Source organism: Bombina bombina, chromosome 8, assembly GCF_027579735.1.
Source record: "Bombina bombina isolate aBomBom1 chromosome 8, aBomBom1.pri, whole genome shotgun sequence".
Lineage (NCBI taxonomy): Eukaryota > Metazoa > Chordata > Amphibia > Anura > Bombinatoridae > Bombina > Bombina bombina.
The window spans coordinates 228,360,119-228,372,936 of record NC_069506.1 but is presented as its reverse complement, the minus strand read 5'-3'; the positions used below and the strand labels follow the sequence as shown (position 1 = coordinate 228,372,936).

Here is a 12,818-nt window from a genome sequence, read left to right as displayed (position 1 = left end):
CTCCTGGTAAATTCTAGCCACTACATGAGTGCGCATCATGACTGGGGAAAGATGTATATTAGACTGAATAATCACTGGGACATCTCTGGTCCTGGTGGACTAGCAGGGATGCTTGTTGTTCACACGAGAAACCATGAGTTCTATCTTTGTCTGACCTCAGTACCTGACAGTCTAGCTGAAAACCTCCCGACAGAGAGCTCACTCTCTTAAATCAAGGCGTTGGCAACTGAGAAAATCCGCCTCCCAATTGTCTACCCTTAATAGTACCATCATCATCCTATGCATTCTACCTCTCCTTCTTTGCGACATACTCCACATTGCTCCAAAATGATTGACATATGCCATAGCCTTATAATTCTCTTATTGGAAACACATGAGAGATGTGAGTAAGACTGGGCCAGCTCATCAGAGCTTTGAAGATCACTTGCAGTTCCAAAAATGTTTATAGGTAACCTCACCTCTATACTAGTGCTTTGAAGAATTAAGCATCCAGACTGGTCTCTTAAAGGAGGCCCCTAGCACTATGGGCAGGTGAAATATCCACCACAAGAAGAAATCTGTGGTTTTCTGACTCAGGAGCACAGCAAAGTAATAAAAGGACAATGAAGCCCAAATGAGTGACTTACTAGCTTGCAAAGTTCTGAAACATGGTTAGATGCACTAACCCTCAATCTCACAACATTGAAGATGGCCACCGCACCAAAAAGGAAGGCAGGGTTTACCCTTAATGCTTTGCACAGTGCAAGCTTTTCCAGAGTCCCCTCTTTTTCTGCAGTGACCTGCAATGTCTCTGAAGCTTGTAGACCACAAACACTGCCACATTTTACTCATAATACTGTGCACATTGCAAGCTTTTCAGAAACCTCTGCTTCTTTCTATGTTGCCCTGTTATGCCTTTGAGGCTCATAGACCACAAACGTGCACATGTAAGTTTTTAAAAAGCTAAATAAGTAAGAAATGCATTCTGCAGCAGGCTAGCAATGAAAAAGCTCTTTTTTCTTTCCTATGACATGGAGAGTCCACAATATCATTCCAATTACTAGTGGGATATTCACTCCTGTCCAGAAGGAGGAGGCAAAGAGCACCCCACCAGAGCTGTTAAGTGTCACTTCCCTTACCCATAACCGCCAGTCATTCTCTTTGCCTCTGTCAATGGAGGACTTGCGAAGTTGGTGTCTGAAGATATTTAATCCTTTTATGGGTATTTTTTTCCCCTGCAAGCAAGGATTGGGCTTTAGCTGTGTCTACGTCAATCTCTTTAGGAAGAGTAGTGGTGGCTTTTAGCAGTTAGAAAGTGGTGAGGTTGTCCTTGCTTTTTTCTAACATTATTGCTACCCTAGTTATAGAAAGCCAGAGTTGGTTACTCTGTTCTTTCTTTTTTTACAGGTCTCTGATAGGAGTATGTGTCCTTTCACACCTTGTAAGCTGTCTTCCTGTCCAACAGCTGGATTTGCAGATAAGTGCTTTTGTTTTCTAGGTCTTGGAGACTTGCACTGGGAAAGATTATTTCTGCAATAATTCTTTTGGGACATAATCCTTTATGTAGGATTTATTTTGGGGCAATGTGCAGGCACTTATAATATGTGAGAAGACTAAGGGGTTAATGTCTACCCTTATTGTTTATGGGACAGTACCTCTGTAGCAAAAAGATATCTTTATTTTGTCAGTAACGTTCTCAGATGTATGGAAATATGACTTTTATTTGGGGATTTCGGATGTTTGTGGCAACATTTACATCCCTGGTTTTCTTTTTAACTCTGAGGATCCTTTAGAGACGTGTGCTTTTAGACTGTTGCGCAGTTTCTCTTTCTGCCGGTCATGTGACTTCCCGCTCTTCCACTTGAGATACGATGACTCGTTTGACCGATCTGCAGGAGAGTTTCTTGCATTTGGACAACTTTTGAGGTTCAGGTAGGGCACCTCAGGCTGACTGAGGTGTAGAGGGGCATATTTTATTTTTTCATTGTTTGGGTGTGCTTTTGTGCTCTGAGGAAATAAATTTCTTCTTAAAGTGACAGTAGTCATTTGCAAATTATTTTTCATTCCTTGGGTTTTAATACAGCTATGGATACTGAACAGGAGTCTGTTTCTCTTGATAAATGTTTGTGTTTAGAGGCCCAAATTGTTTTGCCTATGCAATTTTGTTCCTCATGTTTAGCTAGGATCCTAAAGTTTAAAGATAAGTTACTGTTTTCTGAGCCTATTGTCTCTCAGGATAATGCTGTTCAGCATATGCCACAGCTTTCTCCTCAAACGTCCCAAGCCTCAATGGCATCACATACAATGCCCTGCGGTACCTCTCAGCTTCCTGGAGGCGTATATTTGCCAGTAGATTTTGCTGCACAGATATTTTCTGCGGTGTCTGCGACTTTATCTGCTTTTCCCATTGCGGGTAAATGCAAGAGGAAATCAAATCCTATTTCTGCTAGTAAGGTGTATGTTCCATCTTCTTCTGCGATGGTTGATGTCCCCCATAATATGGATGAGGAGGATACCTCGGAAGCTTCTGAGGTTAAGATCTCAGATTCTGACAGTGTAAATTATTTGACTAATTCTGAAGAAGTAATGTTCAGATTTAAGCTTGAACACCGTTTACTTCTAAAGGAGGTACTGGCTACTTTGGATGACTCTGACCCTTCTGTCACTGTCAACCCTAAAAAAATCTAGTAATCTTAATAAATACTATGATGTTCCTTACTCTGTGGAAGTATTTCCTGATCCAGACCATGTGTCGTAGATCATATCACAGGAATTGGACAAACTAGGGATTCCCTTTTCCCCTTCTCCCGTTTTTAAAAAGATGTTTCCTGTTGCTGACTCCATTCAGGGCTCATGGCGCACTGTGCCTAAAGTAGAAGGCGCTATTTCTACTTTGGCCACAAGAACTAAGATTCCTAAAGGATAGCTGTTCTTTTAAGGATCCCATGGATAAAAAGCTTGAGGCTTATTTATAGAAGATGTATGTTCATCAAGGATTACAATGGCAACCTGCTGCTAGTATTGCTACGGTTGCAAGCACTGCATCTTATTGGTGTGATGCTTTATCCGAGTTGATTTTAGAGGAAACTTCTTTATAGGAAATCCAAGATAGGATCAAGGCTCTTAATCTGGACAGTTCCTTTATTTCTGAGGCTAACATGCAAGTTATTAGACTGGGAGCCAAGATGTCTAGCTTTGTGGTTCTAGCTCGCAGAGCCCTATGGCTAAAATCTTGGTCAGCTAATGTTACTTCCACGTTCAAGCTCCTGTCTTTACCTTATATGGGTAAAACCCTTTTTGGTCCTGGTCTGGCGGAGATAATTTCTGAGATTACAGGTGGAAAGGGGTATTCTCTACCTCAGATCAAGAAGAATAGACCTAAGGGTCGCCAAAGCTCTAATTTTCGTTCCTTTCGTAATTTCAAAGGGCAGAAGTCCCCCTCTTCCTCCTCCAAGCATGAGCAGTCCAAGGCCTCCTGGAGATCCAGTTAGCTGTGGAATAAGAGGAAGCAAGCAAATCTGAGGCTAAATCGGCATGAAGGGTCTGCCCCTGGTCCGGTATTGGATAAAGTGGGGGGCAGACTTTCCTGTTTTCGTCAAACTTGAATATGCAATGTCCCAGATCCTTGGGCTGTGGAAATAGTTTCTCAGGGTTACAAAATAGGATTCAAGACTTGTCTTCCCAGGAGCAGATTCATCCTCTCAAGGCTTTCTGCAGACCAGATAATAAGAGAGGCCTTCTTAAACTGCGTTGAGGACCTTTACTCCCTGGGAGTGATTGTTCCTGTAAGGGAACAGGGTCAAGGATTCTATTCAAATCCTATTTGTGGTCCCAATAAAGAGGGAACCTTTTCGACCCATTTGAGATCTAAAATGTCTCAACAAATTCCTCAGGGTGCCGTCCTTCAAGATGAAAACCATTCGTTCTATTCTTCCTTTGGTCCAAGAGGGTCAGTTCATGACAACCATAGACCTGAAGGATGCGTATCTGCATGTTCCCTTTCGCAGGGATCATCACGAGTTTCTGAGATTCGCTTTTCTAGACAAGCACTTTCAATTTGTTGCTCTTCCATTTGGCCTTGCCACAGCTACCAGAATTTTCACAAAGGTTCTGGGGGCTCTATTGGCAGTTGTCAGGTCTCAGCAGGCTAGCAATGAAAAAGCTTGTCAGGGAATTGCGGTGAAGAATTGCGGTGACGCCTTACCTGGATGACATCTTGGTTCAAGAGTCATCTTTTCAACTAGCAAACTCTCATACAGAGATCTTGTTGTCTTTTCTACGTTCCCACGGATGGAACGTGAATCTGGAGAAAAGTTCCCTTGTTCCAGCTACAAGGGTGTGTTTCTTAGGGACCATCATAGATTCCCTATTCATGAAGAATTTTCTGACGGATGTCAGAAAATCCAAGCTTGTCGCTTCATATCTCTCTCTTTCTCTCTCTTTTTCTCTCTCTCTCTCTTTCTTTTTCTCTCTCTCTCTCTTTCTTTTTCTCTCTCTTTTTCTCTCTCTTTCTTTCCCTCTCTCTTTCCCTCTCTCTCTCTCTCTCTCTCTCTCTCTCTCTCTCTCTCTCTCTCTCTTTCTCTCTCTCTCTCTCTCTCTTTCTCTCTCTCTCTTTCCCTCTCTTTCTCTCTCTCGTCTACTGTTCATCCATCAGTGGCTCAATGCATGGAGTTAATTGGTCTGATCATTGCTTCCATGGACTTCATTCCTTTTGCTCGATTCCATCTGAGATCTCTGCAACTATGCATGCTCAGTTAATGGACTGGAGACCATTCAGATCTATATCAAAGGATAGATCTGGATCCTCTAACGAGAATCTCTCGCATGGTGGATTTCTCGCGATCATCTGTCTCGGGTCACATGCTTCCAGAAACCCTCCTGGGTGATTGTGACCATGGACGCCAGCCTTCTCAGGGCCTGTGGACTCAGGAGTCCTCTCTCCCCATAAACATATTAGAGTTGAGAGCAATCTTCAATGCCTTGATAGCTTGGCCTCAGTTGTCTTTAGCCCGGTTTATCAGATTCCAGTCAGACAACATCACCTTAATGGCTTACATCATCCACCAGGGAGGAACTCGATGTTCCTTGGCCATAAAAGAGGTGACTCACATTATTCAGTGGGGAGAAGCTCACGATTGTCTCCTATCTGCCATCCACATTCCAGGAGTGGTCGACTGGGATGCAGATTTACTGAGCAGACAGACCTTTCATCCCATGGAGTGGGCTCTCCATCCGGAGATGTTCACCAAGAAAACCCTCAGATGGGGGGTGCCGGAGTTGAATCTGATGGCTTGGTTCAAGGTCAAGAGATGCTCAGTCCGCCCTGATAGATGCTTTGGCGGTTCCTTGGGATTTCGGTCTAGCATACCTGTTTCCTCCTTTTGCTCTCCTTCCACGAGTCATTGTTCGTATCAAGCAGGAGAGAGCTCCTGCATGGCCTCGCAGGATCTGGTTTGCGGACCTGGTGAAGATGTCATCTCTTCTTCCCTGGAGGTTACCTCTGAGAAAGGACTTTCTAACTCACGGTCCTTTCCTCCATCCAAATCTAATTTCTCTGAAACTGACTGCTTGGAGATTGAATGCTTAGTTAAGTCATTAATGCCATGCTTCAGGCTCTCTTGGAGTAGGGTGAGGATTCATAGAATTTTGTCTTTTCTCCAGGAAGTTCTGGAGAAGGGTTTGTCAGTCAGTTCTCTGAAGGGTCAGATTTCTGCACTGTCGTTTTGCATAAACGTCTGGCGGATATGCCAGATGTTCAATCTTTTTGTCAGGCCCTGATCAGAATCAGGCTTAAGTTCAAACCTGTTGCTCCTCCTTGGAGCTTGAACCTTCTTCTTAAAGTTTTACAGCAGGCTCCGTTTGAGCCAATGCATTCTGCAGATATTAAGTTGTTTTCTTGGAAAGTTTTGTTCCTTATTGCTATTTCCTCTGCTCGCAGTTTCTGAACTCTCGGCTCTGCAGCGATTCCCCTTACCTTATTTTTCATGCGGATAAGCAGGTCCTGCGTACTAAATTGGGGTTTCTCCCTAAGGTGGTTTCGGATCGAAATATTAATCAGGAAATTGTTGTTCCTTCTTTTTGTCCTAATCCTTCTCTTTAAGGAACATCTTTTGCATAACTTGGATGTTGTGCATGCTCTAAAATTTTACTGACAGGCTACTAAAATTTTTTGTTAGTCTTCTGCCCTGTTTGTTTGTTTCTCAGGAAAGAGTAGGGATCAGAAGGCCACTTCTACTTCTTTCCCTCTGTTTGAGAAGTATGATTCGTTTTGCTTATGAGACTGCTGGTCTGCAGCCTCCTGACAGAATTACGGCTCATTCCACTATGGCTGTCTCTTCTTCTTGGACTTTCAAACATGAAGCTTCTGTTGAACAGATTTGCAAGGCGGCAACATGGTCCTCTCTGCATACTTTTTCCAAATTTGATACTTTTGCCTCAGCTGAGGCCTCTTTTGGGAGAGAGGTTCTTCAAGCGGTGTTGCCTTCTGTTTAGGTTTGCCTGTCTTGTTCTCCCTCCCTGTTCATTCCGTGTCCTCTAGCATGGGTATTGGTTCCCACTAGTAATTGGAATGACGTTGTGGACTCTCCATGTCATAGGAAAGAAAACAAAATTTATGCTTACCTGATACATTTCTTTCTTTCCGGACATGGAGAGTCCACAACCCCACCCTTATATAAGACAGTATTTTTTGTTAAACTCCAGGCACAGTTACACCTTTGTGTTATCTTCTTTTTCCATTTCTCTTTGGCCGAATGACTGTGGGTTATGGGTAAGGGAAGTAACACTTAACAGCTCTGCTGGGGTTCTCTTTGCCTCCTCCTGCTGGCCAGGAGTGAATATCCCACTAGTAATTGGAATGACGTTGTGGACTCTCCATGTCCGGAAAGAAAACATTTTTTATCAGGTAAGCATAAATTTTGTTTTTTTTATTTATTTTTTAGCTTTAATGCAGGGGTATCCAAACTTTGCTCTCGAGAGGTTTTGGAACTACATTTCCCATGATGCTCATCTAGATAAAATGCTGGCTGAGCATCATGGGAAATGTAGTTCCAAAACCTCTGGAGAGCAAAGTTTGGACACCCGTGCTTTAATGTGTTCCCAGTGGTCTGTTTTACATGCTGGAGTATTTAGATTATTTACAAATATCTATTTTACTTTTTATTTTGTCATTTAAAAACATAGCTGCTTTTACCTGTTTAAACCACCACCTATACTGAAAATATGAATACTTAAGTATTTTCTATAGAAAAGGTGTGTTAACAAAAGGTAGCAAACGGCAATTAAGTTCCCAGTGGGGTGCAAGAGAGAGAGAAAGAAAGCAATTGAAAAGGAAAAAAGCATTACCTAACTATTGCCCATTATGTGAAAACAGAGAGATAAGATAAGGAGTCCTTGTTGTATAGAGAAATAAATATGTATGATTAGAATGTTTGCTATTTCTGCAGGCTCAGCCCATTTACTGTATATGGATGTGTTTTTGAGAACAATGTATTGAGGTTTCAATCAGAAAAACAAGTATCTATTTCATACACAAAAATAAACACAAGAGTGATGCACCATACATTTTATACTCTATAGCTGCTATAACCAGTCATTGGCCACAAAACCTTAAAATTTGATTAAGTGTGAAAAATTGTCTGAAAGTCAAAGTATACCCTCTGGCCATATGACTACCCAGTTAAATAGGTGGTGAATGGTTTTCGGAACCCAGGAAGGCATGTAAAAACACTTTTAAACTGTAGAGAAAGCACCTATCATACTGAAAGTGTATATATCCAATCTCTGAAGTGCATTAATATACAGTTACATTGATACATACATTTGAATGGTTATATTAATAAATAACACTAGCCCTCAAAAGAAAATGTTATTAATCTCTTTAGATATTTGCTCCACAAGCCGCTATGTTGGCAAACCGCTTATGTAAACAGAGTGTAGAAAGAGCCATGGAATATCTGGTCCTTGGCTCAGTCCTGCCTCACTCAAGCAGCTAACACGGGGTGACATAGTTCTCTCTATTCCTTTGTGATGCATGGTATGGCAGTAGCTTCCACTGCGTCGGATGGTGTTATGGCTGGTATGCAAAATCTGAAGTAACTTCTTGCTGAACCTGCTCTACTGGCAATACAAGAGCAGAAAGCAAAGAACAGGCAGCACTGAAGGATGGGGATGGAAATGAACAGCTAGGAGTATGGCGTTACTACCATAACACGTAACCTGTCATCACTTGCAGTGCACCAATGGGATTCCGTTGATTACTCATATTCTGTGTTTGAACTACTGGTTGTAGATTTTAACATATGGAATAAAAGTACTTTGGTGCTGCTTGTTCTTTGCTTTCTGTTCATGTAAAAACACCTATTACCAGAACAGCACTGCAGACTGCATCTAAGGAACTGGTCCATTCAAGAAAGATGCACGTTGTAAACTGGGGAATTGGCAGATACATCCACATTTGCATTGGAGGCAACGTGACATCTCCACACTGGGAGAAAATTCTGACTGCCCTACTAAACCTCTATCACACTTCTGTCTTGACAGGCGTTTTAGAAGGGGATAATGGGTCTCAAATCAGTTTGAGAACCTGTATCAATGTTCTTTCTTTAAAAAAATAAAATGTGGGTACTCCCTATCGTTTAGATAGATATAATTTGTTTATTATAAAACCTATTATTCTCTGTTTTGTTTAATTAAACGAAGGTTCTATAAGCGAATAACGCGTATAAAAGTAGAAGTCTTATTATATACTTGTATCATATATCATTCTAAATTATGAAAACAGTTCTGAAAAAGTATGACTCAAAGCAAACAAAAAATAGATATACAAGAAGATCAGCTCTATTATAATTAATTTAACGTAGCAATCTAATTTTAAGAAAGAGGGGGCAGGGATGTCTAATCAACTTCCAAACATGTTTTCAAACGTCTGTTTCTCTAATGCTGTACGATTCAGAAGCAGTTAATCTATATTGTGTCTCTTGCAGAATAGCGACTGGATCTTGCCCTCCGACACCCTTGTTCTAAAAAAAGTCAGCCAGGTGGTTGACTCTGGGAAGTACACATGCAAAGCTTTTAACCCTGAGAACAAGTTGAGCAAGGAGAAAAGCTTTGAACTGCTCGTGGCACCCAAATCTGCTGAAGTGAAATTTGGTAACATTTTATTAAAGAGCATTTACTATAATTTGTAAAGTTTTGTGGCTTGGATGTTGTTGGTTTTTTTTTTGTGTGTGGGCGGGGTTCTGCTAAATGAGAAGCTTTTTCTGCATTGTAAAGTGAATGTGTCCATCAGCTGGTTAGGATGTTGTGTGTAGTGTGTCTGCTGATTAAGGTGTTCCTTGTTGAGTGTCCATCTGCACACTGGATGGGGTTTCCCTCTGTATAGGGAGTGGAAAACTGCTGATGTTCTTTTACAATGAGTTTTGCTAACTGCAATTACTAATTTAAAAACAAAGTGTAAATAAATTGTCAACTTGAATGTCTCTTCTATAACTTGTATGGCTTCTGTAGAGTCTACAGCTAAGTACTGGCTGACTTTTATCTACAATGCAGACTGAGTGCAATTTCTGTATTCTGAATATCTCCCTGCTTGCCTGATCCCATGCTGTTTTATGTTGACTGCTTTTTTGTATTTTACTCTCAGGTGGTCTGGGACTGGCACAAAATGAAATTCTATTATATTTCATTGCTCCTGCTTTGACATTACTTCTGCCCCTGTTGTTTCTGATTATAATAATAATCCGTAAACGGAGAAGTCAGATGAGGAAACCACAGATCAGCCTGTGAGTATTTTATCTCTAACCATTCCTTGCAGACCTGGAACATTGGTTACATCATGGACATACACTATAATATATATATATATAGTTTGCTTGACACTTAGAATTGAGAAACTTTTCTCTCATTTATCAGGTGGACAAAGCTAGGTGGAACCTTTGTTCCTTAACGGCTTTGTTTATAATGTGGCAGTCCTACATTTACATTTAGGAAGAGCAAAAGTATAATTTAGATATAATGGAACCTTAGCAAGAGAAGAAGACAGGCGTGGGAGTTATGTCATGTATTTTGGCAGTAGGTTGGCAAGGAAAGCTATGTGAGAGGGAAAGCTACCAGGATTATATTGTAAATAAGAATACAAATCAGATGCAGAAAAAGAATAATCTGTTTATCTGCTTGTATCCTGCACAAACAGGTCAGATCTTACCTAGAATATTGTATAGAGTTTATCAGTAGGTACTGAATGTTTTATGATTTTCCTTTTTCCTCCAAGCCAGTGGTGTCATATGCACAAGTATGATGTGCTATCACAAAGCAAACCCTTAGTTACAAAACAGGTAGTTTGTTTTGGTTTGGCACAAGAATATTAGACAGTTTTGTGTACAAACAGGTAACCTCAGATTTCTGTATGTTTATTATACCCAATTGTAGATCACACAGATACATTTCACAAAAGTAAATTCCCATTTCTCTACAGTCTAGGTTCAACTGGTGTGAATAAATTAGAGATTATGAAATTAAGTGCTATTGAAGGGACATTAAACACTTTGAGATGGTAATATAAAAAGATAAACAAAACTCTGCAGTATACTTTCATTATATATTTTGTCCCCTTTTCCTGTAATTCCGTTCTGAAATAGTGAGCTTTTCAGTTCATGTTAGCAATGGAAGTGCAGTACACAGTTCTATTCCGCACAGCCATTGGCTGCATACTCTAGTGACCTATTTATAACTGTCCCTAATTGGCAACAGCAGAGAAGGTAACCTAAGTTACAACATGGAAGCTCCCTTTGTTTTATAGACACTAAAACTTTACGTTTATTTCTTTCATGTAATTGGCAAGAGTCCATGAGCTAGTGACCTATGGGATATACAATCCTACCAGGAGGGGCAAAGTTTCCCAAACCTCAAAATGCCTATAAATACACCCCTCACCACCCACAATTCAGTTTTACAAACTTTGCCTCCTATGGAGGTGATGAAGTAAGTTTGTGCTAAGATTTCTATGTTAATATGCGCTTCTCAGCCGGAGTACAGCGAATGTCAGAGGGACGTGAAGGGAGTATCACTTATTGAATACAATGATTTCCCTAACGGGGGTCTATTTCATAGGTTCTCTGTTATCGGTCGTAGAGATTCATCTCCTACCTCCCTTTTCAGATTGACGATATACTCTCAATTTACCATTACCTCTACTAATAACTGTTTTAGTACTGGTTTGGCTATCTGCTATATGTGGATGGGTGTCTTTTGGTAAGTATGTTTTTTATTTCTTAAGACACCTCAGCTATGGTTTGGCACTTTATGCATTTATATAAAGTTCTAAATATATGTATTGTACTTATATTTGCCATGAGTCAGGTTCATGTATTTCCTTCTGCAGACTGTCAGTTTCATATTTGGGGAATATAAACATCTTTTAAATATGAAATTTATTTCTTACCTGGGGTTTAGTCTTTTTTTCAATTGACTACTTCTTACAAATTGCGGGCGGTATTAGGCCCGCGGGTGCGACAAATGCTAAACTTTATTGCGTCATTCTTGGCACTAAATTTTTTTGGTGCGAAAAAGTACATCTATGACACAAGTTCGTCACTTCCGGCCTCATACTTGACGCCGAGACCTTTCACACTGTTGCGTCATTAGTGACGCGAGTGTGTCATTTCCGGTTATTAATAAACTTTTTTATTATTTCAATACCCCATTGATGTTTGCCTCTTGCTTTTTTTTCTATCAGAGGGCTATGCTATTTGCATTTTTTCCCATTCCTGAAACTGTCATATAAGGAAATAGATAATTTTGCTTTACATGTTGTTTTTTATCTTACATTTTGCAAGATGTCTCAACCTGATCCTGCCTCAGAAGTTCCTACTGGAACATTGCTGCCTGACATCGGTTCAACCAAAGCTAAGTGCATTTGTTGTAAAATTGTAGAAATTATCTCGCCGAATGTCATTTGTAATAGTTGTCATGATAAACTTTTACATGCAGATAGTGTATCCATTAGTAATAGTACATTGCCAGTTGCAGTTCCTTCAACTTCTAATGTGCATGATATACCTGTAAATTTTAAAGAATTTGTTTCTGATTCTATTCTGAAGGCTTTCTTTGCATTTCCACCTTCAAATAAACGTAAAAGGTCTTTTAAAACTTCTCATTTAGTTGATGAAATTTCAAATGACCAACAACATAATAATTTATCCTCTTCTGATGAGGATCTATCTGATTCAGAAGATTCTTCCTCAGACATTGACACTGACAAATGTACTTATTTATTTAAAATTGAGTATATGCGTTCTTTATTAAAAGAAGTGTTAATTACTTTGGATATTGAGGTAACCAGTCCTCTTGACGTTCAGTCTAATAAACGTTTAAATGCTGTTTTTAAACCTCCTGTGGTTTCTCCAGGGGTTTTTCCTATTCCTGAGGTTATTTCTGATATGATTTCTAAGGAATGGAATAAGCCAGGTACTTCCTTCTTCAAGGTTTAAAACATTGTATCCTTTACCAGCAAAATCTATAGAGTTTTGGGAAAAGATCCCCAAAGTTGATGGGGCTATTTCTACTCTTGCTAAACGTACCGCTATTCCTATGGAAGATAGTACTTCCTTCAAGGATCCTTTAGATAGGAAGCTTGAATCTTATCTAAGGAAGGCCTATTTATATTCAGGTCATCTTCTCAGACCTGCAATTTCCTTGGCTGATGTTGCGGCTGCATCAACTTTCTGGTTGGAGAATTTAGCGCAACAGAAATTGGATTCTGACTTATCTAGCATTTTTCGCTTACTGCAATATGCTAATCATTTTATTTGTGATGCTATTTTTGATATTATCAAAATTGATGT

At 40.1% G+C, this 12,818-nt stretch overlaps 1 protein-coding gene across 1 annotated transcript in view; it reads left to right on the top strand.

Moving 5' to 3' along the window:
* The window catches only part of LOC128639057 (B-cell receptor CD22), a 242,091-nt gene that overhangs the window by 137,793 nt on the left and 91,480 nt on the right, over positions 1–12,818 (top strand). The window contains exons 5-6 of the mRNA XM_053691200.1: positions 8,964–9,129; positions 9,620–9,758. Coding sequence (XP_053547175.1) covers positions 8,964–9,129; positions 9,620–9,758 — 305 coding nt within the window. The remainder of the gene's footprint in view (positions 1–8,963; positions 9,130–9,619; positions 9,759–12,818) is intronic.